The sequence below is a fragment of the Adiantum capillus-veneris genome, chromosome 11 (assembly GCF_014529385.1).
Source record: "Adiantum capillus-veneris isolate H3 chromosome 11, ASM1452938v2, whole genome shotgun sequence".
Taxonomy (NCBI): domain Eukaryota; kingdom Viridiplantae; phylum Streptophyta; class Polypodiopsida; order Polypodiales; family Pteridaceae; genus Adiantum; species Adiantum capillus-veneris.
Window position 1 is genome coordinate 77,594,959 of NC_140941.1, and position 27,447 is coordinate 77,622,405.

General features: G+C 43.0%; 1 protein-coding gene and 2 pseudogenes across 1 annotated transcript; all 3 read left to right on the top strand.

The window, feature by feature from the left end:
- On the top strand, positions 1 to 5,504 carry LOC147447492 (uncharacterized; annotated as a pseudogene).
- Positions 4,756 to 27,208, top strand: LOC147447493 (uncharacterized). Its single transcript, XM_086524336.1, has 10 exons — positions 4,756 to 4,963; positions 5,007 to 5,046; positions 5,140 to 5,250; positions 5,339 to 5,578; positions 5,657 to 5,785; positions 24,719 to 24,739; positions 26,433 to 26,520; positions 26,627 to 26,704; positions 26,793 to 26,897; positions 26,981 to 27,208. The coding sequence occupies exons 5-10, from the start codon at positions 5,736 to 5,738 to the stop codon at positions 27,206 to 27,208; spliced, it is 570 nt and encodes a 189-aa protein (XP_086380462.1). The 5' UTR covers positions 4,756 to 4,963; positions 5,007 to 5,046; positions 5,140 to 5,250; positions 5,339 to 5,578; positions 5,657 to 5,735.
- LOC147447494 (uncharacterized) lies at positions 18,612 to 19,113 on the top strand (annotated as a pseudogene).
- Positions 27,209 to 27,447: the final 239 nt, after the last annotated feature.

Consider the following 27,447-nt stretch of genomic DNA (forward strand, 5'->3'; position numbering starts at 1 on the left):
ATGTCGTACATTGCGCGAGATTGTGATGCAAATGAAGGGGCACTAGTGCGTAAGAAACATCCTTCAAACGGGTATCGCCGAGTCCGGCCCCTCGACCCACTCTCGTTTGCTCGTACAGATTGTTCAAGTCACCCCAACTTGCTTGAGATCATGCTTGGCCACAAGATCTGGTTTGCCATTGAATGAAAATGACTCAGATGACATGATGGTGTATGGAATTCTTAAAGAAGCTGTGAACAAGACAGGCTGGGTTCCGCGCACCCCAAAATGCGAAGATGCATCAATGGAGAGTCACCTTGCACCCAGATCATCAACACCGCAAAATACAACTCCTCCAAAGAAAGGCATAAAAAATGGTGTTGCCTCTACATTGTGCTCTGCCCCTTCAAGCTCATCATTAACACCCACAGAGCTTGCCAAGAGCTCCAACAAGAAGCATTAGCGAGGAGTACGGCGTCGGCTGTGGGGAAAATATGCAACCGAGATCCGAGACTCTGCAAGGCAAGGGGCCTGTGTTTGGCTAGGGACCTTTGACATGGCTGAGGAGGCAGCTTTGGCATATGATCGAACGGCATTGAAGATGCGCAGGGTGCGCGCATTGCTGAACTTTTCCGTCAATGTCGTGGCTCCAATGCTAGAGAAAGAGGTGGAGACAGAGAAAAAGAAGAGAGTGAAACGAGACGCACCAGTCGAAGATGGAGTTGCAGTCATCGATCAACAACGTCAACAACGCAAGCGCATGCAAGAGCCATCATCATCTTCACCACCATCAAGTCTCGTAGTGAGCTTTGAAGGAGAAGGGGTGAAGATAGAAGAGCTAGATGATGTGTTTTCTTTGCATGAGTTGCGCGAGTGTTTCTTGCCTTTCATCACCTCCTCATTTGCTAGCTCCATGGCTACCCTGGCCAACTGCGCTGCATCCTCTCATTTGGAAGCCTCTCATGTGATAGCAGAGTGCTTGTGCCTGTGTGTGTGTGTGTGTGTGTGTGTGTGTGTGTGTGTGTGTGTGTGTGTGTGAGAGAGAGAGAGAGAGAGAGAGAGAGAGAGAGAGAGAGAGAGAGAGAGAGAGAGATCTCAGTACGTGTTGTTGGGCGAAAGTCCGCGACCATCATCAAGGACATGGTGGGAGTCCATGAGAATTAGGCATTGGTTCCTGGTGCGAGAGTCAGTGAGAGCTTGTAGCCTCTCATTTGGTTGACAAAGAGTCGAAACTCATCGGCGAGCTCATCTACAGAGTCGACCTTGAAGGCATATGGTATTGCACAAGATGCTGATATGGACAAAAGAATTCACTTGATATTGTTAGTCAATGGTTGTGCTTGGAACTACCTTGATCGATATGTATGCCTAATGTGGGGCACTTCATTGATCACAAAAAGTACTTTAAGAGCTTACTGTCGCGGATGTCCCCTGATTGTGGGATATTCCTAACTTGGACAAGGCTCAGGAGCTCTAGGCTGTTTTCAATGGAATGGGACGTCGTGCTTGCCACTGCCTTGGTCAACATGTATGCCATATGTAGTGCACTTCATGAAGCACACGAAGTGTTTGAGGAGCTTTCTATCTGAAATGTCGTCTCTTGAGATGCACTGATTGGGGGATATGCCCAACTTGGGCAGGGACAAGGAGCTCTGGTCGTTTTTTAGTAGATGAAGTGAGGGTGTCTCTCTAGAAACAATCGCATATGCTCTAGCCTATTTTCAACTAATGCGAAGTGAGGGTCTCTCTCTAGATGTAATGTTATTTCAAGAAGTTCATTGATTGCTACAAGGTTAGGTCAGGAAGAGAGAGAGAGAGAGAGAGAGAGAGAGAGAGAGAGAGAGAGAGAGAGAGAGAGAGAGAGAGAGAGAGAGAGAGAGAGAGAGAGAGAGAGAGAGAGAGAGAGAGATTTTTAAGCAGATGCAGAGAGACTGCATCTCTCCAAATTCAATCATGTACAGTGGCACCTTGAGGGCATGTGGCAGTACACAAGATGCCGATATGGGCAAAAGTATGATGATATTGTTAGTGAGTGGTTGTTGAAAGAAAACATTGTGCTTGGCACTACCTTGGTCGACATGTATGCCAAATGTGGTGCACTTCATAAAGCGGAAAAAGTGCCTGATGAGCTCTTGTCCAGGATGTCCTCTTTTGAAATGCACTGATTTGAAATGTACGGCTGTCACGCACAAACCCTCTCGATCTGAGCCGCTATAAGAACCTCTTGGATGCTAAGGAGCCAATCCCATCTTCAAACCACAGCATGGATCTGAGAGTGCCACTCGAATGGGGCTCCCCTGCCACACTGGAGCCACACCCCCTCCCAAACCCAAGAACCGAGGCTTACATGTTGATCTCCGAAGGAGAAAGGAGCGCAAGCCACCTCCTGCTGTCAGAAAATGAAGAGCCAGGGCAGTCGAAGAGGATTCTGCAGCCAGGTGCCCCCACCCAGGGCGGTGCTCCGCATCGGACTCAGCCCACAATCCACCTTGCCTCCACTGCAAGCCCACGTGCCGTCCGTCAACCGACCCTAGCGAGCCTTCCCTGCTCTTAGTGGGCGAAACGAGTAGAACGAGCCTGTAGGCGAAGGCTCTTGAACCCTTGTCTTGACCTCAACCCACAATCCACGCTGCCTCCACTGCAAGCCCACGTGCCGTCCGTCAACCCACCCCAGTGAGCCTTCCCAACTCTTAGTGGAAAAAACGAGTAGAACGAGCCTGTAGGCGAAGTATCTTGAACCCTTGTCTTGACCTCTTACTTTAAGTATACTTTTTGTGATTTATCGACTGCATCACATTAGGCATACATGTCGACCAAGGTAGTGCCAAGCACAACCACTGACTAACAATATCAAAATGAATTCTTTTCTCTATATCAGCATCTTGTGCAATACCATATGCCTTCAAGGTGCAAGTGTACTTGATTGCATTTAGAGAAGAAGAAAAAGAAGAAGAGGATTTTAACGTCGCAGGAAACTATCCCAAGAGACTCCAAAGATCTATCCGACGAGAGTTAAACTCAAGATCTGTTATTGAAGAGAGATGCCCTCTCTCTGCATTTGTTGAAAACAAATCTCTCCCTTCTTGACCTGACACTACTGCAATTAATGCACTCCTTGAGATAACATTGCATTTCTGCATCAACTGAAAACATTCTAGAGCATATGTGATTGCATCTGGAAGAGAGCAAGAGCGTAGGCTATCATAAGCTGGCAGTCGTAGGTGAGACATCGAGGGAGACGGCCTAGCCACTTGTCCTAAAATCTCAAGTGGATCTACTCGATGGCCTTTGATTGCTGTTGCTCATATGTGACTACGTCTAGAGAGATATCCTCGCTTCGTCTAGTGAAAAATGACCAGAGCTCCTTGGCCCTGCCCACGTTGGGCATATCTTGCAGTCACTACATTTTAAGAGACATCTCGGACATAAATCTCTTGTTAGGTGCAGTGGAATGATTGTTTGCGCTTTGCTAAAGATGAGTGCTCCGAACTGTGCTCAAGATTCCTTTTGTTTTTATGGAAGGTAGAGCATTCCGTTCTTAATGAGAAAATGCTATGATCACAAACAAAGTGAATGGACACTATGCGTGCAAGTGAATGAGACTGAGAGATAGAGAGAAGAGAGATACAACACTAGAGACGTTGTAAAACCCTCCTCCAAAGGACCCACTCTCGTTGGCGAGAGTGGTCTACTTTTTAAATGCACAAAGTGGTACAATGCGTATGCAATGGACTGATGCAACCTGGGACTATGCCGATGACGACGAAGGTGATGACGATGACGACTTTAGGGCTGAAATCTGTGGTCTTCTAACTGCTGAAATTCTGCAAATCTTTGGGCTGTTTCGAGTGGCTGAAAATGACTGTTTTGGCTGCGTTTTTATGGCTAAAAATGGGGGTTCTCTGCAATGCTTCAAGGGGTATATTTGCGACTATTCTGTCTAATGCTGAAAACACTGCTGCAAGTGCTTCATCAACGGCTGATCTAGGGTAATCCCTTCAGGGGTGAGAGAGAAGGGAGTAGCAATGGATGGGGTAATCCCTTCAGGGCTGAGAGAGAAGGGAGTAGCGATGGATGATCTAGCTCCATAGCACAGAAAACGCAGTCTGAGAGGTGAAAACGTTGTTGTTTGTAGAAAACACAGCCACCAAGGGGGAGCGATCTCAGTTTTGAGGGAGTTTTTCGTGACTGAAGCAATCAGCGGGGGATCGTAGGCTTAGGAGAAGAACCTCAACGTTTGATACCATGTGAGAGTAGGCAGCGAAAGCGAAAGGAGAAGTGCTGCCAACAACAGCATATAGCTCAGGTTGAGTCCTTTCCAGCAATACATCCAGTTCTGCTTCATTTTGTCCACATCTGCCATATGGTTATAAGCTCGTGCTGCATTCCACCACAAACCATCAAATCTCTCATGTAGCTTACTCTTGCATTGAATTTGTTACTGAGCATGTTTCTCTTTTAGTTTTGCTACCTAATATTGCATTTGATTCATAACCTTTTGAAGCATCTGTAGCATTTTTGTTTGATCTATTTTGTTGTACTCCACTCCATTCATGGCTGCTTCGACCTCATCTGTAGATTCTTGATCTATTGATATTTTTACTTGCATTGATGTTACATGCAGATACGATGTTTATGTTAGTCTGACATTCATGGCTGCTTCGACCTCATCTGTAGATTCTTGATCTATTAATATTTTTACTTGCATTGATGTTACATGCAGATACGATGTTTATGTTAGTCTGACATATGGTTTGTTTTAAATATACAGATACAATGAGTGACCAGGGTCATAGAGTGAAGTTGACGTTCATCAAGACTTTGCTACGTACCACTGGACTATCAGAAGAGGATTTGACGGAGGCTATGTCAGGTTATATGGAGATGGACGACGCCAGTTTAGATAGCTCCATCGAGTTTCTTGGGCGATTCAGTTTGCCCGTACGTCCTGGAGAGGGTACATCCTCCCAGCCACACACAGGATGTACGTCCTGGAGAGGGTACATCCTCCCATCCACACACAGGAGTGGAGACTTCCTCTCATGCGGATCAGACCATAGCACATTGGTAATCTTCTTGATTGATAAAGTAGTAATGTCATTCTTTTTTTAATATAGAAATCTTAATATATGTATTCCCTTGATGCCTTTGTTTGCTTAGGACTCCTATTCCAGGTATATCACATCATGAGAGTCAGCGGCTTACTCCTAATGTACCTCCTAGTACTCAGTTGACACCTGATTCACAGGCTATTGGCTGTCAGTTTCGGAGGTATATCTATTATGGTGATTATGGATTAAATATCAAGTAGTTTTTAAGAACTCTCATCTAATCTACCGTATGTTTATATTGCATGTAGGCATCACCGACAGAGTAGCACGCCACCAGGCCGATCGACTCGTGAGACACCGCCTCAGCCGCTAGCTCCCCCATCAATGCCTCCACCTCCACCAATGCGCACGTGCATTGGCAGCTTGGGTGTCACATGCGACATCTTGCCTAATGGGGCTATCCTCCAGCTCTGAGTCGGCATCGCCCTCAAACGTGGGATGGGAGACTTCTGCTCGTCTTATCTAAAGTAGGTTCATATGCCATGGGAGTAGGTATTAATTAACATAAAAAATATAAATTTTAGTTTGTTAGTTGAATTACTAATCGACTTTATTTTGCACTGTAGTGATTAGCATGAGGATGACAAGAAATATGTTATCAACACACTAGAGACGGAGTATGGGACAGGATGGAGTTACAAGTGGATGGTCAAGCAAATGTGCAAACTCATGGGTCATCAACGCGACGCAGCACGGTAAGAAGAAAGAAATATTTTTAACATCTCTCTCTCTCTCTCTCTCTCTCTCTCTCTCGTCTCTCGACTCTCGATCTATCAAGGTGGAAATCGGTCGGAGCTGCTCTCTGAGTAGGTGTAGCGTATAGTAGAGGCATGATGTAGGCAACTCTCGCAAGGGTGCACTATGCACTGTTGGGGTGCATGATTTTTCCTCTCTTCTACCATGCTCGCTGCTTGGGACCATATGAGACAAATCAAATTTACATGGTGTCCAGCCAAATGAACATCCTCAACACTTCCAGCTGTCCCAGAATTTTCGTGTGTTGATGGTACAAGGTCTAGAAAAGGTTCATTCGTTGTAGTAGCCACTCCTCTTAGATCAAAATCTTTATCTTCCCAATGCTCAGGTCCTTGAACTATGGCACCTCCTCCAAAGATGCTGCAAGTGCTTCTTCAGTTCATTTTTCCTCACTTGTTTCACAAGAAAGTCCACAGCTCCCTTTGACAAGCATTTGAAAATGGAATTCATGGAGTCATGAGAGGACATCATGATAACCGGAATGTGCTTGAGGGCCCCATGGTTCATAATTCACCCCAATAGACCTAAGCCTGATAAACAGGGCGTCACGACCTCCGTCAGAACAAGATCGACTTGGTTTTTCCGGTCCATCAAAAGCTCCCATGCTAGTAACCCATTGGAGGCAGGTGTAACTTCATAGTGAGTGGCATAAAATGGTAACCATCTTTTTGCAACATTTGTCAGCCTACTCAACGTCCTCTTCCTCATATGTGTATATATTTTTCTACGCTATTAAGTTATCTAGAGTAAATTCCCCCTCTTTGTTTAACCTTTGTGGCGACACATACATTATACTCTTCCCAAAAATGTCACCTTAGTCATATATTACCACCCTTTTCTTTTTTGCTTTGTAAATAGAATAAGCATACAATAACCAACTATATACCCCCAAACTTTCTTACCTCTTGTGAATTAGTAGTAGAAAAATAATATATCCATCTTCCACCCCATATAGATAAATTCCCATGGAAATCAACTCTCCACTTGTCTTTACCAAAGATTATGGTCCCTCTCTACAAGTCTTCTATGCCCCCTACATAGGTGGCCCAATATCTCTTAAGAATATACATATAGTTTCTCTCCTTTCAAAAAGACTCCAATTGTATATTCTTTTCACAAGAAAATAATATTGGGCCCTCCTCTATTTGTTTAAGCATCATAGCCTTTTGAAAAAGCATGATTCCCCTTGGATGCATACAAGCAAAGGGCCCATACAAGAAGACTTGGAAGCAAAAGGTTCCCTAGCCTAGTGTGGACCTTCCAAACCGAATTCCTTGGTGCATGGGCGTGAAGAATAGTCCAAATTCATATCAAACATGTTGAGAAGGTCAATTTTGCCTTTTGAAGCATGTCATTCCGAGCTACAGGTAAAAAGTTATGGTCAAAATAGTGTAAATCTGTCAGATTCGCAGCAAAAGGGAACTGTAAATCAAGTAAATCAAGAGGGTGAGATCTTATTTTTTCCCTACTCATCTTCTAGAAGAGAAATGAGTGTTCAAGGTCACTTGCATGTGATGGGACCAACCTAAAGATGCTCTCTAAATGCCAAGACAGACAAGTTGAGATACCCCGCAGGAGCCACCCGTAGGGCCTCATGGTGGGGCCCACCTACACTATGCACCCCTATGGTGCCTTCACGGTCTAAAATGATATTTTTGGTGAATAAATAGTCCTTTTTATGTCCAATATTCAATGAGTGGTCAAAGGACACTTAATTAAGTCTAATCACTTACTCTAATTAAGTGTAGCATAATCCCACTCCTACACAACTATAAATAGCCCCCCTTGGAGAGACTCAAGGACACACACCTATATTTTCAACTTCATGTTGTTTCTTGATCAATAGTAGAGAAAACCCCAACTCTCCCTCTTTCACATCCTCCCTCCTAACCCTCCTCTTTGGAGGAAGTGCAAACTCTATTCTCCACTCTTTCCATTCTACAATCTCTTACTCCATCAACCCAATAAATCATTTGTAGCACCTCAATAACATATAAATACATCATGATCTCTCTCATGGTTATGTTAATGATCATGAAATCATCTTCAAAACTTTCAAGTGTCGCAATTCGTGATGGTTAGCCAGCGTCTGTCCTCCCCTTAAAAGGTGTGCGAGAAATCAAGTAAGTGTTCTATTCTCAATTTACCATTGGTTTGTTTCTTTACACTTATTCAATTGGTCTAAAGAAATTTCTCACTCCAACTCTCTTTTGCTTCATTACATATGCATGTGGATACCTCTCATGGTGATTTTATTTGTGTCACGGCATTGCATAGATGGAGATGAGCTCTCTATGCAAAGTGTGTTAGTTTGATGTAAGTGATTCTCTTGTGTGTTTTGAGAGGCGAGTCTTGTGCGTATGATTTTTTTGATGAGTGCTTGAGAGAGGAAGAGTTTGGATGTATTATGGGTATTCTTATGGGGAGAAGGTGAATGCTATTCCACAAATTGCATATTTCATTTTGATGCACGGCATTGGGTTGCATAATCGTTGATGGTGTTCAAGTGTCCAAAGTGTATATAGAGTAAGGGGGTTTTCAAAGTGTGTTGCTTGAGTGGGTGAGTGCAAGTGTTATTTTGATTGGTTTCCTTCTCCACTCCCAAAAGAAGGTGGTGCCCCAAGTAGTGTGCGTACCTCTTTACGAACATTTTGTGAGGGTAGGCCCATTGGTTTGGGTTTAGAGGCCCCATTTCAAAAAGCTCGCCCTCATAAAGTGGTGCCCCCACTGAGGAACATATTTCCAAGTTACCTTCAAATTTTTTAGTGATGAACAATGGAGTTCCCATCTATCCATTTCATTTTGCACAACACATTAGAGTAAATGTTCACATAGATAGAAAAGTCTTTTTCCAGCAACGCATTGTTTTTATGTTTGGTGTAGAAAGACTTAGAGAAATACTGGCATCACCCAATCCAATTATACTTCCAATTACCAATTATGAAACTTCTTTTGATGTTCACGTTTTCATTTTGTTTTAAAGGCAGGAACAAGGAGTGGTGAAGGGGTGCTCAAGGGCCATATGAAGGAACGAGGTCTTCAAACCAACAATTAATCCATTTATTCTACCTATGATAAAGTATGAATTAACAATGGATGTGTACATCTTCATTTTAATGTAATCAAATTTATAGTGTCAATAATCTTGTGCGGCCCGTAAGAGAAAAGTTTCTTTAAAAAAAAGAGATTTCAAAAAGTCTAAACAAAATGTCAAGTTCTTTTCCCACGTTCTATGCAAGAAGTGGGGAAGATGCGCAAGAGTTTCTTGACAACTTGGAGATAGCACATCTCATATCCGGGAGAGATGAAGAGGAAGTAAAGCTACGAACCTTCCCGTTGGTTCTAAAAGCAGAAGCTAAAGCATGGTATGAGACCTTGCAACCCCAAATCAAGTCCAATTGGGAGAGACTGCGAGCAAGCTTCCTCTCCAAGTTCGGGCAAGGTGATACTTCTGAAGGACTATGGAAATGTCTTATTGGACATAAGCAGGTATCACTTGAAGACTATCCCTCTTATGAAGCAACCTTTGTCAATCTATGGGGTAGGTGGGAGGCTACATTAGAAAATCATGGTGGTGCACCTAACTTTCTAAAAAAAGAGAGATTCATGGTTGGCTTGTATCCACTTTTAAAGGCTAAAGTAGAGCTAAAATTCCCATCCACCTTCGAAGAAGCACGTGAGGTAGCCATCATCATGTTTAGAAAACTACACTTCCAAGCACATAGAGCAAGGGGTTTGAATGAAGTGAGTGAGAGGGAGTCTTCACAAACCATGGAAGCACCAATTAGGGCCCCTCTTGCACAATCTTCACAAATAGGAGATAACTCTCAACAAGAGGTTTTACAAAGGCTAACTCAACAGCTTGAGAACCTCACTCTGAATCTAGTACAAGGCCTACCTCAACAACGACAACCAAGAGAAGGGAATCGCAATCAACGAAGACAAGCTCAAGAGTTGCGATGTTGGAATTGCAATGAAATGGGCCATGGCATGTACAATTTTCCACATCCAAGGCGACTTCCGGGAGACATATATCCCCCCACACCACCTCCTCTCACTGTGCAGCAAGAACAAGCTCAAGGCTCACAAATCCTTCGTTGACCACCACCACCAGCAAATATACCTCCTGTCCCACATGAGGAGGAAGAAAGAGGAGTCAACATCATCAAGCTAGAAGAGGTAATAGATGAGAATACTCTAAACTTTGATGTTATGCCGACAGAAAAACGCACAAGAGCACATGATAAGGATGAAGACATGAGAAGTGAAGGAACAAATTCAGCCAAAAGGGACAAGAAGAAGAAGTCAAAGATGGAAGAAGCTGAAAGTAGCAGGAAGAAAAGATCAAGGCGAAGGGAAATTGGTATTAACGACTTCCCATTGGGAAATGAGCTAGAGCCCTACAACATCCTGGAGGATTTACAAACCCAAAAGCCAAACATTTCATGGCCTCAACTTCTACACCTATCAGCCAAAGTAAGAAGGCAATGGCCAAAGTTGGTAAGTACAAGAATTCCAAAAAAGAAAGCAAATCTTTCCATTAAGGTTGTGGCCTCAAAGCTACAAAAAGATGTGGAACCCATTGTGGATGCTTACATAAGGGGTAAAAAGGTGTCTAATGTATATGTTGATGGTGGAGCTCAAATGTGTGTGATCACGGAAAAATCAATGAACAGGTTAGGGCTTGAAATTACAAAGTCCTCTAATTGTCAAGCTAGGCTAGCCAACAACTCAAGTGTGAAGTGTTTGGGGATCATTGAAAATGTAAAAGTCTCTGTATGTAACATAGATGCACGAGTGGATATGTATGTCATGCCAGCTAAGGGGGAGGGCTATCCCATCATCCTAGGGAGGCCTTGGCTCATTGCTATGAATGCAGATCAAAAATGGGGAAGTGGTCGTTTGATTCTTAAGAAGGGTCAACCGGTGGTGTATGATTGGCGAGAAGGAAAGCAACTAGATATCAACTATGAAACCACGGCAGATGAAGAGAGCGAGGAGGAGAGTCCTTACTCAAGTGATGAGGAAGCATCAACCAGTGCATCAACCAGTGAAGAGGAGTCTTCTTTGGAGGTAATGGGAATTGTATTCAACGCCAACACTCAAGATGTTCCAGTAGAAGAAAAGCCAACAGACAATCACACACGAGGGGATGAAAGATGCCACCACCTTGAAGAAGGATTTGAGAAGATTCTTGCAAAAGATCTTACTTGTGAGGAGAAGAGGTCCTACATCAATATGTTAAGGAGGTATCCCAATTTGTTTATCACTGACTACTCACAAATAAGAGGTGTAGATGTAATAGAGCATCGAATTGAATTGAAACCAGGGACCAAACCTGTGGCTCAAAAGTTAAGACGACTAGGATCTGTACAACAAAAGGCTCTCCTACAAGAAGTGAATCGACTCTTGAAGGCTGGCTTCATCTATCCAATATCCAACTCCGAATGGGTATCACCTATTGTAGTCACTCCCAAGAAGAATGGTAAGTGGAGGGTCTGCGTGGATTACAAACCCCTCAACGCTACGACAAAGAGGGACCACTTCCCTCTCCCTTTCCAAGCTGAAATTTTGAATGAAGTAGCAGGTCACGAATGCTACACGGTGTGTGATGGGTATTCAGGATATTTTCAAATTAGAATAGCAGAAGAAGATCAACCAAAAACCACCTTCATCACACCTTGGGGATGTTTTGCATTCAGAGTAATGCCTTTTGGGCTCACCAATGCTCCTAGAACCTTCATGAGATTCACAATATTTGTATTTCAGCCATTCTTTGGAAAATCTATAAGAGTCTTTATGGATGATTTCTGTATTTATAGTTGTAGATCACTTCATTGCCAAAAGGTTGAAGAGGGGCTTAAGAGGCTCCATCAATTTGGGGGACAACTCAACCCAGAGAAGTGTCATATCGGTGAATCTCAGGTGGTTTTGCTAGGTCATGTGGTTTCTTCACAAGGAATTCAAGTGGATCCCTCTAAAGTAGAGGCCCTTTTGTCATTATCTCCACCAACAACAACTAAGGAGCTAATGACCTTCAACCACAAAGTGAGGTACATGTCTCGCTTCATCCATCTCCTAGCAGAAGCCATCGCCCCTTTGCATAGGTTGGCAAGCCAATCTACATTTGAATGGGGGAGGGAACATGCAAAATGTTTTGAGGAAGTGAAGGGCATTCTTAGCTCTCTCCCAATCCTAATGCCACCAGATCCAAAGGAGACCTACTATGTCACTCCAAGTGTAGGTTTCGAAGCAATTGGTGTTGTTTTGATGCAAAAAGATCCTAAAACATCATACATGAGGCCGATCTATTTTGCAAGCAAGGTGATGACTCCGGCCGAGAAGAGATACACTGAAATGGAGAAAGTGGTCTTTGCAATCTTGTTTGCGGTAAGGAAGTTTCGATCGTATCTTCTCCCTGTGCCATTTGTTTTTCTCACCTTAGAGCACAATCTACCATATGTAGTACAACACATGAGCCTCTCATCTAGAATAGCAAAGTGGGTGCTTGAACTCCAAGAATTTGAATACACTTTCCTTGTAGAAGATAGCACAAGAGCAGGACTTGCAGACATTCTCACCTACAAAGTGAGAGAAAGGGAAGGATCACAACTACAAAGAGAGGAAGGCTCAAAACAGTTCAAAGTAAAGGAGATTGATAATGCCCATACTTTATGCTTTGACGGAGCTTATCAACGCCAACAAGACAAAGCAGCAGGGGGAATCATCATTTTGAACCCACAAAAGGAGGTAATGGTTAGAAAAGGTATCACTCTACCCAGTGTTCACTCTAACAATGAGGCTGAGTATGCTGCTCTAACCCTTGGGTTAGAAGAATGCAAAGAATTAGGCATACAAAGACTTATTATAAACGGTGATTCTTTGCTAGTGGTCAGGAAAATCCAAGGGACTTGGAGGTGCAAGAATCGTACATTGTTTGAGTGGCTTAGTAGTGTAAGAGCTTTGATGAAGGGTTTTAAAGCAACACAGGTACAACACATTGTGAGAACTCATAACAAGGAAGCAGACTTACTCGCAAATGAAAAGCTTCAAATGGCGGTAGGAGGTGTGAAACTATATGAACCCAAATATCAAGGTCAAGAGGAGCTAAAAGACATTATCTTCTTTCTACAAGCAGGTGAGTGTCCCAAACACTTAGACAAGGTGCAAAGACATAGACTAGTTAAGAAGGCCACACCTTACCAGTTGATCAGGGATGATTTATATCACAAAGGGAAAGATTTGGTCTTGAGGAGAGTACCAGGTGTGCAAGAGATAGAGAAAATTCTTCTTTCATGTCATGATGATGTCTGTGGTGGTCACTTTTCTCAAGATATTACAAGTAGGAAGATTTAACAAGCAGGGTTTATTTGGCCGAGCTTACATCGTGATGTCCAATATTGGTTGCTGGGGATAGACGACTAACATATGAGCCTCGAGTCCCAATAATATCTTATGGCCCTTTTGAAAAGTGGGGTGTGGATGCAATAGGTCCCCTACCTCGTACTTCTACAGAGAAGGTTTTCATCATCATGGGTGTTGACTATATGACACGATGGGCGAAAGCAACAAGCACAACCCGAATCACAGCTGAAGAGGTATCAAAGTTTATTTTTGATCATATTTGTAGTAGTTTTGGAACACCCCTAGAAATCTTATCAGATCGAGGCCCGGGTTTTAGGGCTGACCTTCTGAATGATCTCTTGAGGAGGTTAAAAGTGAAACACCTACATTCCACACCCTACTATCCTCAATGCAATGGATTGGTGGAAAAAGTGAATGGAATGATATGTAAGATCATTTCTAAGCAGGTTGTGGACCGGCCTAATGATTGGGATCGCCATTTGATGGCTGCTCTTTGGGCGTATAGGACATCTTTCAAGGTATCTACCCAATTCACCCTTTTTCATCTAGTTTATGGACAGGAAGCACTTCTCCCCATTGAGGTAGAGCTCTCAAGCTTGCGCGTTCTTGCAAGAGTGGCAAAAAAACCAAAAGAGGTTCTACATGAAAGGATCATAGATCTCCAACGACTTGAGCTAGATAGAGAAGAGTCCATTGATCACTACATCACCAAAGCGACAAGCCAAAGGGATAAAATCAACAAGAAGCTCAAGGGGAAAGGATTGAAGGAAGGTATGTTGGTTCTTCGCTATGATAACCGACTTGATACTCGACTTGACAAAAAGTTTTTGCAAAGATGGGAGGGACCTTTCATGATAAAAACAAAGTTTGGGAATGGTAGTTACAGATTAGCAGATTTATCAGGAAAACTCCACAAGACCAGAGTCAATGGATGGAGATTAAAGCCCTACTTTCAACGTATCAATCCGTTGATAGGCAGTCATCTGCCTACATCGTCTAAGCTCCAAATTGACATGGCTCCCTTCGGCTTGGCAAATGCTCCACCTATTTTTAAAGCTTTGATGTGCAAAGAAGAACCAGCCTTGGAATCTGAACATACCCAAAGCAGCCCTCCCATCTCCGATTTATGGGATTGAGGTAATGAAAAGCAGGTCTAATGGAGTAAAAGAGTGCATGACACTCCTCCTATTGGAAAAAAAAAGTGGAAAAGAAAAAATGACAAAAAAAAAGAGAAAAAAGAAGAAGAAAAAGAAGCAACACCGTCCTCCTAAAGATATGAATATCTCTAGGCTTGGGGGAGGGCTAATATGAGTGGCATAAAATGGTAACCATCTTTTTGCAACATTTGTCAGCCTACTCAACGTCCTCTTCCTCATATGTGTATATATTTTTCTACGCTATTAAGTTATCTAGAGTAAATTCCCCCTCTTCGTTTAACCTTTGTGGCGACACATACATTATACTCTTCCCAAAAATGTCACCTTAGTCATATATTACCACCCTTTTCTTCTTTGCTTTTGTAAATAGAATAAGCATACAATAACCAACTATATACCCCCAAACTTTCTTACCTCTTGTGAATTAGTAGTAGAAAAATAATATATCCATCTTCCACCCCATATAGATAAATTCCCATGGAAATCAACTCTCCACTTGTCTTTACCAAAGATTATGGTCCCTCTCTACAAGTCTTCTATGCCCCCTACATAGGTGGCCCAATATCTCTTAAGAATATACATATAGTTTCTCTCCTTTCAAAAAGACTCCAATTGTATATTCTTTTCACATGTAAATAATATTGGGCCCTCCTCTATTTGTTTAAGCATCATAGCCTTTTGAAAAAGCATGATTCCCCTTGGATGCATACAAGCAAAGGGCCCATACAAGAAGACTTGGAAGCAAAAGGTTCCCTAGCCTAGTGTGGACCTTCCAAACCGAATTCTTTGGTGCATGGGCGTGAAGAATAGTCCAAATTCATATCAAACATGTTGAGAAGGTCAATTTTGCCTTTTGAAGCATGTCATTCCGAGCTACAGGTAAAACGTTATGGTCAAAATAGTGTAAATCTGTCAGATTCGCAACAAAAGGGAACTGTAAATCAAGTAAATCAAGAGGGTGAGATCTTATTTTTCCCCTACTCATCTTCTAGAAGAGCAATGAGTGTTCAAGGTCACTTGCATGTGATGGGACCAACCTAAAGATGCTTTCTAAATGCCAAGACAGACAAGTTGAGATACCCCGCAGGAGCCACCCGTAGGGCCTCATGGTGAGGCCCACCTACATTATGCACCCCTATGGTGCCTTCACGGTCTAAAATGATATTTTTGGTGAATAAATAGTCCCTTTTATGTCCAATATTCAATGAGTGGTCAAAGGACACTTAATTAGGTCTAATCACTTACTCTAATTAAGTGTAGCATAATCCCACTCCTACACAACTATAAATAGCCCCCCTTGGAGAGACTCAAGGACACACACCTATATTTTTAACTTCATGTTGTTTCTTGATCAATAGTAGAGAAAACCCCAACTCTCTCTCTTTCACATCCTCCCTCCTAACCCTCCTCTTTGGAGGAAGTGCAAACTCTATTCTCCACTCTTTCCATTCTACAATCTCTTACTCCATCAACCCAATAAATCATTTGTAGCACCTCAATAACATGTAAATACATCATGATCTCTCTCATGGTTATGTTAATGATCATGAAATCATCTTCAAAACTTTCAAGTGTCGCAATTCGTGATGGTTAGCCAGCGTCTGTCCTCCCCTTAAAAGGTGTGCGAGAAATCAAGTAAGTGTTCTATTCTCAATTTACCATTGGTTTGTTTCTCCACACTTATTCAATTGGTCTAAAGAAATTTCTCACTCCAACTCTCTTTTGCTTCATTACATATGCATGTGGCTACCTCTCATGGTGATTTTATTTGTGTCACGGCATTGCATAGATGGAGATGAGCTCTCTATGCAAAGTGTGTTAGTTTGATGTAAGTGATTCTCTTGTGTGTTTTGAGAGGCGAGTCTTGTGCGCATGATTTTTTTGATGAGTGCTTGAGAGAGGAAGAGTTTGGATGTATTATGGGTATTCTTATGGGGAGAAGGTGAATGCTATTCCACAAATTGCATATTTCATTTTGATGCACGGCATTGGGTTGCATAATCGTTGATGGTGTTCAAGTGTCCAAAGTGTATATAGAGTAAGGGGGTTTTCAAAGTGTGTTGCTTGAGTGGGTGAGTGCAAGTGTTATTTTGATTGGTTTCCTTCTCCACTCCCAAAAGAAGGTGGTGCCCCAAGTAGTGTGCGTACCTCTTTACGAACATTTTGTGAGGGTAGGCCCATTGGTTTGGGTTTAGAGGCCCAATTTCAAAAAGCTCGCCCTCAATAGCTGCAATCGCGTAGGAGAGCACCAACTGGATCAAGCTGAATGCATGGAACTGATCAAGTCTAGGCTATGTCAGCAATGACGAAGAGGATGACAATACCTTCCTAAGGGCTGAAATCTACAATCTCGTATCTGCTGTCCAAAAACGTTATGGGCTGAAATCTATGACTATGTCCAAAAACGCTGATTCTGGGATTGTTCTGTAGGTCTTTGACATTGAAAATCTGCAGGTTTAGGGCTGAAAACTGAGGTTTCTTGGGGCTGAATGTGCTACTCTTTAGGGACTCAATTTCCTGGTCTTTCATTGCTGAAAAACGCCATGCTGAAAACTGTCAAAAACGCTAGGTGATGGGTCTCCAAAAACGCTAGGCTGCTGAGCTTCTGCTGTCGATGGTTGCTGAGCTTCTACTGTTGGTGGATATGCATCTACACTAAGTGACTTCATAGCTGCAATTGCGTAGGAGAAGTGGCGTGATTGATTCTACTGTTTTAAGGGCCAATCTATTTTTTCAAGCTTTTGGATATGGCCTCACTAAAGGCATGGTTCAACGTGGAGGTTGCCCTCTTATGCTTTGAAAGAGCGATAGGACATGTGAGGGAATGCTTTGATGGACGGAACGAAGGAAAACCAGGATATGACTGGGATGCGGTGCAAAAGGCTATGTAGACCTTGACTCAGACACTCTCGAGGACAGCTGAGAGTTACTACAAGGATGTAGAGGCGATGCGGTTGAAAGTAGAAGAACGAGAAAAGAGCTCGAGAGAAAGAAAATGCTTATGGATGCCGAGCTTCGTCGGCAAGAGCAAGTGCTTACCTGGTGTTTTGAAAAGGTGTCGATGATGCATGCCAAGCTGAGCGAAGAGGAAAAACAAGCAAAAGAAGAGAAGGAGACAGATGCCCCGTGTATGGACGAAGGAGAAGAATGTATGGATGTCCCATGTGTGGACGAAGGAGAAGAATGCATGAGCGAGGAAGAGTTGACGAAGAAATTGGATGCGATGTTTCCCGGCTATGTTGATGCCCATTATGAGGAAAAACTATTGCATGAAACCGGAAGTAGTGCTAGTCATACCCTGTTGGATGGGGAGTTGTTGGCTTGCGAGCCATACTTAAATGGTGGGTATTGTACCAGTGAAGAAATTGAGGAGGAGCACTAGGTGAACCCTGGGGACTCGTATCCCCCACACAAGAGGGGAGAGCTGGAGCATGCGACACGGAGCGACCTACAGGCTGCTACCTTCGAATTGCCTGAGAAGGGGATTGTGGAAATCCGTGGCGATAATCCATTCGTATGCGACGAATTGAGAGGAGATGTGGCGAACCTGGAATGTCGCACTGTGGTCATGATGCTTGATTGTGAAGTGAAGATAAAGGATTTGAGCCAGGCAGGGTCTGTTGATATGCGTATAACCTACGGTATACCCTGAGTTGGGGTGTGTGCATGAGGCCGAACCCCTCAGCAAATGGTGTTCACAGTATGGCTGTGAATAGCTTGGACCAGATGGCGGTCGAGAAAACAGGAAGGTCAGCAACAAGCCTACTGGCTTGGAGCATGCATGGGAAGGATGATTGTGGGATTACCCGGAAAAGGTGGTCAAATTTCTCGCAACTCGGGGAAATGAGCAGAGATATGCCGGTAGTGATGAGTGCGACAGTGATGCGAGTGGTCATTGAGGTGCGAGGTATAGCAAGGTGTGACTGAGGTTATGAATTGACAGTGGTGCAAGGTCATTGGGTCACGAAGGAGGTCATGGAGACCCGATTGGGAATGTCCCTGAAGGGACCTTATAGACTGTACGCGAGCCATAAGCTAGCTGAGGAAAACCCAGTGGGATTAATTGCCGCGTGGTTACAGTTTGCCGCGTGGTTCCATGATGGGTGTTAAAAAATGCGACTGCCAGAGTCATGTGTGGCAAGAAGGGTTGCTTGGGGTTGTGGATAGTGACCTACTGATGGTGAAGATATGCATATGGGGCCCGGGAGAAGGTTACCCATGCGAGGATGCATTTGTTTATGGAATGATCCGAATGCGTAGAGGTGCTGAGCTGACAGCACGCTGGAATATACTTGGCCGATGCGGGATTAAGCCCGAAGGTTTAGAGCCGTTTGCTGGTTCTGACAGACGGAATGTAGCAAGACGAGTGATGGCACGAATGCAGGCCATAGATGACCGTTGGATCCCACCGCGACAAGGCAGGTTGCAAGAGGATGCAGAGCGAGTCAGGTGGACTTGACATCATACCAGGAAGCCAGGGACTAGATCGCATAATCGGGTATGTACCACAACCGGGAGGTATCGGGCTGAGTCGGAGGGCCAGCAAACAACTAAGGTGCAGGGTGAGATATGCAGGTACAAGAAGAACAACATGTTGGGGCAGGTTATGTATGGACGATGTGTTTCCCCTCGAAGAGATGGGCGAGCCACTGAGTGCGAATGCAACACGACTATGCATTGCAAGAGGGCGAGCTCTGATGAGCACCGACCCGCCTTTCATTTTGGGAGCTGTGTTGTGCGAGTGATTAGACACATGCTATTATACCTTAACCGGTACTGGCCCGAATGGGGTTATTCGACACTGGGCAGCGGGCTGTATGCCAAGCAATTTTGGATGAGATTACTAGCAGGCCTACGGGCGTGGGGTCCCCAAGTAAGTAGTGGGGGCACACTAATGACGGTTATGCTACTGGTATGGTTGGCACTTCATGGAGGTTACAGTCAAGGGCGATGCAAAGAGAGGAATTCCAACGCGGAGAAAATGCTGCAGAGAATCACTCAGGACATACCCAAGGGCGTGATGAATGCGTAGGGGTTGGCGCTGTCATCAGCCATAGATACACGATGGATCCCTCCACTTTGCAAGCACTGTGAATGTTTGGAGATGGGTAAAAGTATGATGAGGACGCATGGTTCGGACAATCCAAAGATAGCAGATAGGGTCAGTCAGCTCAAATAGGGGACAACGAAAGTTCCTTGGATGGTTGCTTGGAAAGAGTGAGCAGCCTGCTCGGTTAAAGCAGACAATAGGGACAAGGCTACAATTTTGCTCAAATCGAATATACTCGATGAGGACATCAAACTCTCTCATAGGCGGGGAGAGTGTTATGGGTCTCTATGCATAGGTGGGTTCGGAGACCCTCCACAGTCACTCGTCCTCTTGAGTCGACTTCGTGAGACGCGACCTTGAGGGCCCTTGGACGAGAGAGGTCTCTACCTCGGGTGATCACCCTTGCGGAGGGAAGCTATACAAGCCACATTGGAGAGGCCTCGCGGGAACATCCCACTGAGAAGGTTAAAAGGGTCTCCTGAGAGGTTGCGTGGGAACCTCTGCTCGATGGCATTAAAGGGCATTGGCCGCTGGGGGTGCTCCAGAGAATATAGGAGGATGCGGGCATGCAATGGGCATTAACGAACCTTCGGGTTCAAGGCCGTTACACAAAGACAAGTCCAACTCCATTGCCTCGGCCGCGAGCTCGCGCGCTGGGCCATCATCTTTCACGCCTGCTCAGAGGCGGGCAGTGCGCACCCTGCAGGGTTGCCATTGGCCGTGAGCCTACTTGAGAGCGGCTACCCGAGAACGGGAGCCACGAGCTTTGTTTGGAGACCTTCTACTACTATTATCTACTGAGGTGTGAACTTGAAAGGACTAGAAACAAATTTATTTACAGAGCTTGGACGTTACAATTATAACGCCCAACCCTTGACAAGTGGTTCAACCCTTGACAAGTGGTGGTATGCTAAGGTTGAATGAATTTAGTCTCCAGCTGGGCATACTGAGGGAAGTATGTTGTTTATCCATCACCATTTTGTATTTTCATCCAAACAACATCAGATTGCAGCAGTAGAAAAACGCAAATTCAGCAGTATAGAAACGCAGCAGATCATCGTTTTTAACAGCCCCAAATCAGCCCTAGTTGGTTGCAGAAGATCTCCAATTTCAACCCTCGAAAACACAGCCAAAACAGTCATTTTCGGCCACCAAAACAATCCCGAAATTCAGCAGATAGAAGACCACAAATTTCAGCCCTAAAGTCGTCATCGTCATCACCGTCGTCGTCACCGGCATAGTCCCAAGTTGCATCAGTCCATTGCATCCGCATTGTACCACTTTGTGCAATCAATAGTAGACCACTCTCGCCGACAAGATTGGGGCCTTTGGAGGAGGGTTTTACAAAGTCTCTGGTGTCGTATCTCTCTTCTCTCTCCATCTCTCAGTCTCGTACACTTGCACGCACAGTGTCCATTCACTTTGTTTGTGATCATAGCACTTTCCATTAAGAACGGAAGGCTCTCCCTTCCATAAAACTAAAAGGAACCTTGAGCACAGTTCGGAGCCGTCATCTTGAGCATAGCGCAAACAATCATATGCTATGCACTTGCCGACAACGTCGACGACGATGAGGACGACAATGAGATGGACCGGAATCTAAAAAATGCTATGGCTGAAATCTGCGAATCTTTATCCACACTGAATTTTGACTCTATGTCGATGACGACGATGCAACAATGACGCGTTGAAAACGAAGATGCTGAAATCTACGTTTTTTGGGTTGAAACTACAAACGCTCGTGGATCTGACCATGCGGCGAGAAACTGCTGCAGGAAGGTGAGGTCTGTGAGGTTCGATGATTCTACGGCGGAGTCTGATTGCTGAAAACTGAAAACGTTGGTCTAGATCTGGGTTTCGTCGCGATAGATCTGCAAAATGTTGGATGGTTATACTGATGCAAAAACGCTAGGTCTGATCTGCTATCTTGCTGTGGAATCTGCTAACGCAAGGGCTGATCTATCTTCTGCTGCTACTGTCGGGGCTGATCTGCAGTGCAAAAATGCCAGGGCTAATTTGTCATGCAAAAATGCTAGGCTTTTTAGATGGGCTTCACTGTCGGTGGCAGCCTCCTCGTATCTTGGGCAGCGGCGTGTTTTGATTACCTTGTACACAGCTACAAAAAGAAAAACGAGTCTGAAGGGAATCGAACCTTGACACTAGGCATATGAGCCTATCACCACGAGACTCCCCACCACCCACCCCTATTAGTAAGATTTCAAAAGAATAAAAATCATTACTTAACAAAATGAATTACTATGAGATTAAATCTAACCCAATAAAGGTTGATTTGTGAGTTGATACGTACAGCTAATAGTCCTCATCGTCATCTCTGAGATTAACCGTCAATAAAATCTCATCTTCATTATCTTTGTTTAATTCTTAGAGTACGGATGGTTGTCGTTCTCATCATCTAGAATGTCATCATGATCGGCAAGGGAAATTCTACATGTCTCTAACATGGATGTGTCTAGATTCGAGGATGTTACCAATTCTTCCTGATTTGCTTCCTCAGGGTCAACGCTATCAAACAACTGATGACCTCTAGGTTGGACATGCACAACTTTCCACCATGGATGAGAATTTGGGTTCTTGTAAAAGAACGCTTGCTCAACATGAGTTGGCAGAATGTAAGGCTCTCTTGTTACACGCATTAACTATGAGGAGTCGACGGACCAAAATTTGGACGGTTCTCTTCTCATTGTGGCACTATTGCCTTTATACTCGGTTCGAAACCAATCCACCTTCAGAATCACCTGTCAAAATGTATGAATCAAAACTTTAGAATTATGTATAACTTCAAGAAATCTACATGTCATTGTTGTATGAAGAGGGATTTCATTCACCTGTTTGAAGATCCAATACGATATTTTATAAATGCCGACTATGGTTCCCACATAACCCAGTTCACTATCAACAAGATTTGTATCTCTTGAACTTGCATGTGATAATTTCTTGAAAGAGGCAACAACGGAAGAATCTTGAGTTGGACATAAGTCGTCAACAGCTTTTATTCAAAGATGTTGACCATAAGCCCACATGTTTGTATACATTCGAGCCTAGATCAATATATAAATGATATTAAAAAAAAAGAATATTGCTTGTTTAGTTTAAAGTTTTCAAAACCCAAAAGTTACCTTCTTTCACATCCGATCTCTCTCTACTCCCTTGAGATTGTCTCATGATCTCTATCCGCCCATTGCATACGGGTGTATAACCAATCCATGAAAGTAGGTACGTCTTCGATGTTATTTACGTTGGTTTGATGTCTGGATCTCCTGTTTTTACGTCTGCCAACTCGTTGGTTCGCAAGTTTCTCCTCGTACTCCTCAAAAAATTGTTGCATGCATTCGCTATTATAGACAATGAAAGTAGAAATAAAAGAAAGAAAATATTAAAGTTATATTTGAATTAATAACTTATCAAGTAAAATTTTACACTAAAATTTAATGAGCGATAAATACCTTGCAAGCGATCCAAAACAATATATTACGTCTCCGACTCCTTGGGTAGTACATCCATCAATAACAAGGGGTAGAACATGCTGTATACATGATTAATCCAATCAACAAAACATGCAAGAAAATAAATACTTACGAAGATTGATAAAACATTACCTTCATAAAATTGTGCCAATCATGTGTTTTTAAACTAGACAAGATCTTGTCATCTAAAGTGAACATGTTTCGACAAGATGCTCCATATCCTGTAGGCGTACGAATCAATTGAATCCTCTTGTTGATAGTCTACACCTCTTCTGTGCTGAGTACCCATGGGGCACGCTCATAGGTTGTGTCACGTCCAGTTTCATCAGAAAGTGGTCATAGATTAGGCTTTGAGTTTCGATCCTTTAAGTCATTTCTTGCTGCCACTGTGTCTTTCAAGCCAACAAGGTGTTGCCATAACGAATGACCAACGTTCTTAAATATATGCATAGGATCAAGAAGATGGCATATCTTCAAAAATCCTTCCAATATTCCAAAGTGTACCATATCGAAGGACTTTGAGCCGGCGAACGTTTTCCTCTGGCTCGCACCTTCACAGCGTCATCATCATCACTGCTTATGATCTCCGACTCCGGATCGATAGCGGGTCCAACAGTCCACTTTAGATACCAATCCTTTGGTGTGTTTGGTATTGGACATTGTCCTTCTTCTACCTTCCCGTTGAACTGTATGGCTTGCCTTCTATTTCGTAGATGATGCTCTTCAGGTAAAAATCGTCTGTGTCGAAGAAATATATTTTTGTTGAGGTTTTTACTATAAGTTGATCTCAACCAATCACCACACACAGGACAAGCTTTATAACCGTTGGTACATATTCCTGCTTGAAAAACATAACAAAGATTATTAGCGCAATAAATATACAAAAAACATATGAGAAAATGTATATATCTAAACCTTTTACTTTAGCAAAAACCATATCCTAGAAGATCGTGGATAGTCCATGCTAAAATCCCACGAACAATGAGCTGTCTTTCACCAATGCTTCTTGACATATCCACGACATCCATCCCTCTCCACAAATCTTGAAGATCGTCAATGAGAGGAGCCAAATATACATTCAGGTCTTTAACTTGTCGCTTTCCTGGGATTAAGAGTGAGAGCACTAAATGCTCTTTCTTAATACTAAGATACGGAGGTAGATTATAGTTAATAACTACCACCGGCCATGTAAACCATTTACTTGATTTTATAGAAAATGGATTCACACCATCTAATGCTACACCCATCTTTATATTGCGTGATTCTTTTGCGAAATCTAGTCATAGCGAATCAATATGCTCAAATGCAGGACTATCCTGCGGAATTCGCATTACTCCATCTTTGCTCTTGTGCTCCGCTCCCCATGTCATAAGCTTAGCTAATTCGGGACTTTGAAACATATATTTTATACGCGGAGCCAAGGGAAAATGTCTCAATACCTTTCTAGGGACCCTACCTTTCTCATCTTTATAATGAGGCGTTTGACATTTTGGGCACGTCACATTGTCCTCGTAATGATGTCTATATAAAATACAATCGTTGGGACATGCATGTATAGAAGAATAGTCAAGTCCAAGACTACGTATCATCTTCTTCACCTCATCGTGTGATGCATGAAGGGAATTGCTTGTCGGCAAGAACTTTTGAGAGACTAGCGTGCAAGTTGATTAAAAATATGATCAATAACAAGCACCAATGTTTAGAGTGTAACAAAAAGATATGTTAGATGTATACATACTTCAATAGTGCTGAAACGGATACATTACTCCATCCAAAACGGTTTTGAAGATCAAGAATAAGTAAGCTTGCACTTAGTCGTGTCAGTTGGCTTCCTTCGTAGATATGCTTTAGAGCTTCTTCTCGAAGATACTTCTCGTTGTTAGGAATATCGCTCGCACTATCATTTTGATGCCAATCCTCAATAAAATTAGCCATGCCATCTCATTATCAAAGATATCATCATGTCCATTAAAGTCCTTAGAATATTGTTCCTTTAGTCTTGCATATGTATTAGCATCACTCCTGCGTAGGATCCTCATGCACTCTATTGACATTTGAGATACGTCATGTGAATGTTGATTTGTGACATTATCGATGTCATAATCTGGAATTTGCATATTTGAAGGTAAAGAAGATTGTATCAATAGCATGCTTATATATAAAAGGACAGAGAGATGTGCATGGAATTTAATAACATTTGGAGACAACAAAAAAACATATCAAAATAAATTAGCGACAGTACAAAATGTAATGCAAATTAAAGTGTAGAATTAGGGTACAAGAGTTCAAAATAACATTAGAAATTGTATACAATGAGCTGTTAACCCTCATCTGTTAAGTGTGCTTGTGGAGGTCTATGCCATCCATTATTGACTGGCAATTCATCACCAACACGTAATGGTTTAATAGCATAAACAACTATATATCTTGGTACATCCCTACTCATGTGTCTTGGTTCATGACTATTCTCACACTCCACAAATGTGCAATTGGTTCTTGCACTTCTCCCTCGACTACTATTGATTAAACCTGCTATGTTTCCTTGAGAGTAAGGTCTTCCATCAACATAGAGTCTTTGGCATGGGTAATCCCTCTAGTAGAAAGAGAGGCTGCATTGAGACATAATCCATAAGTAGTCATGCTCTGGATGTAGCGAGTGAGTTGATGCCATAGACCCCATCTATATATAGGTCCACAAAAAGACATAAGGGTGACCTCTGAATGAGGGGGCACATGCAAATACTGTGCAATAAAGACGCATCGTCCCGCTCCACTGATGGTGGACGGAGCAATCATGTAGCGATTTCCCCAAAAGCCAAAAACCACTCCATCTGAAGGAAGTGGTTCTCCTTGCGAGCCTTCGTATTGTCTACGATCGTAGCTCTGTACTAGATCGTGTAAATGAGTAGGCAACGGATGATCTCCACCCATCTCAGCCTCCAATGGAGGAGGTAGAGGATGTCGAGAAACCGCGAGCTGCACAACTGACAAATGACCTGTACGTGCCGTGTACGAGAGACATGTGCACCACTGGTAGTAAAGTCATCCTCGTCATCAAGAAGATACCTACATATATAATCTAGCTACATTATATATATCAATCTTTGATTTTTAAAACTCCAATATCAAACAAAGGGAGATCAGAAATATACCATAGGTCGATGTCGCTCCTCAGGTGGTGGTGCTTGCTCAAAAGTACCATAAGTCATCTGATGTGAAAAGCATTCCCGTTGTGGCCTGCGATACGTGCCACAACAACGAGCACACCAGCATATAATAGGCTCATCATAGTAGAAATCATCGTAAACGGGTTCATGTGCAGTATCAGAACAATGTGCACCCTGGCTACCACTAGTAGGAGGTGGTGGTGTACCCTCTGATTGATCCGAATCTGGATTTCAATTACCATAAAAACATGAGACATTTATCAAATGACCAAAATAAAGAATTCAATAAAAGTAAAAAAACATTGAAGTCTAATAGTTATATGGTATATTTTGACGCTTATTGTAATTTAAAAAATAAACAGGAACAAGAGAAAGGCAACCATTTGCATGGAGACATGGAAATTCTTCCGCAAGGAGATGCGCCTACGCATTAATTTTCTTCAACAAAAGGTGTGTGCCTTTGGTAATATATATTAGAATTAATATAAACTTTCCTAGATTGATTCTAAATTTTCTCTAATCTATGTTATTTTGTTTATTCAAATTTGCTTAGGAGGCAGCAAGAAAGAGAGTAGCTTTACGTCACACATCTAGACTAGGGTGGATGGGACGGGATGGATTTGTGGCCACATTTGTGAGTATAGACCATTCACATTTTAACTTTTAAAGGTAGTATTATTGAATGCAAAAATTAATAAGTCTTTGGTTGTTTCTTAATGTAGACGAAAGACTATGGTCGTGCACTGACGGCACAGGAGATAGAGTACGCCACATACTGTGGCTATCGTGCTTTGTGTCAGACAAATACTGACACTCCAGATCCACTTGTACGTATCTTTGTTTTGCTTTGTAGTTTTTTTCATGGTAACTGTAATATGTTATTTTTTTATTTCACTGACTAATACATGAGCAGCATGGGGAGGCTGATATGACAGAGGTGGCTCGACAGGAGGCCAAGGGGCGACATCGAGAGGCTGAGAGGAGCAGCGGTCCAATCACTGGCCATGATGGTGATGATCACGGAGATGGGGACAGTCATAGTCCCACGGTTCGGACCAGTGGTGGTGGCCCTAGCGATCATGAGACCGATGATAGTGATTCTTCCAGTAGTGATGGATTACATAGTGATCCTGCGTAGAGATTTCTTTTGCATATTTGGGATCGTTATATATGTATTTTTCAGTTTGCATTACTACATCGTATGTGATGATGAGATTTGTTTTGTATATGTGAGGATTGATCACCACACATTTTGGACACATGTACATAAACTTACTGATGATATATACTGACATGTGTTTGTTGCATCACTGAATTTGTCTATTGTCAAACAATTAATTATTTGTCGATAAGATAATTAACCTAAGTAACCATCTC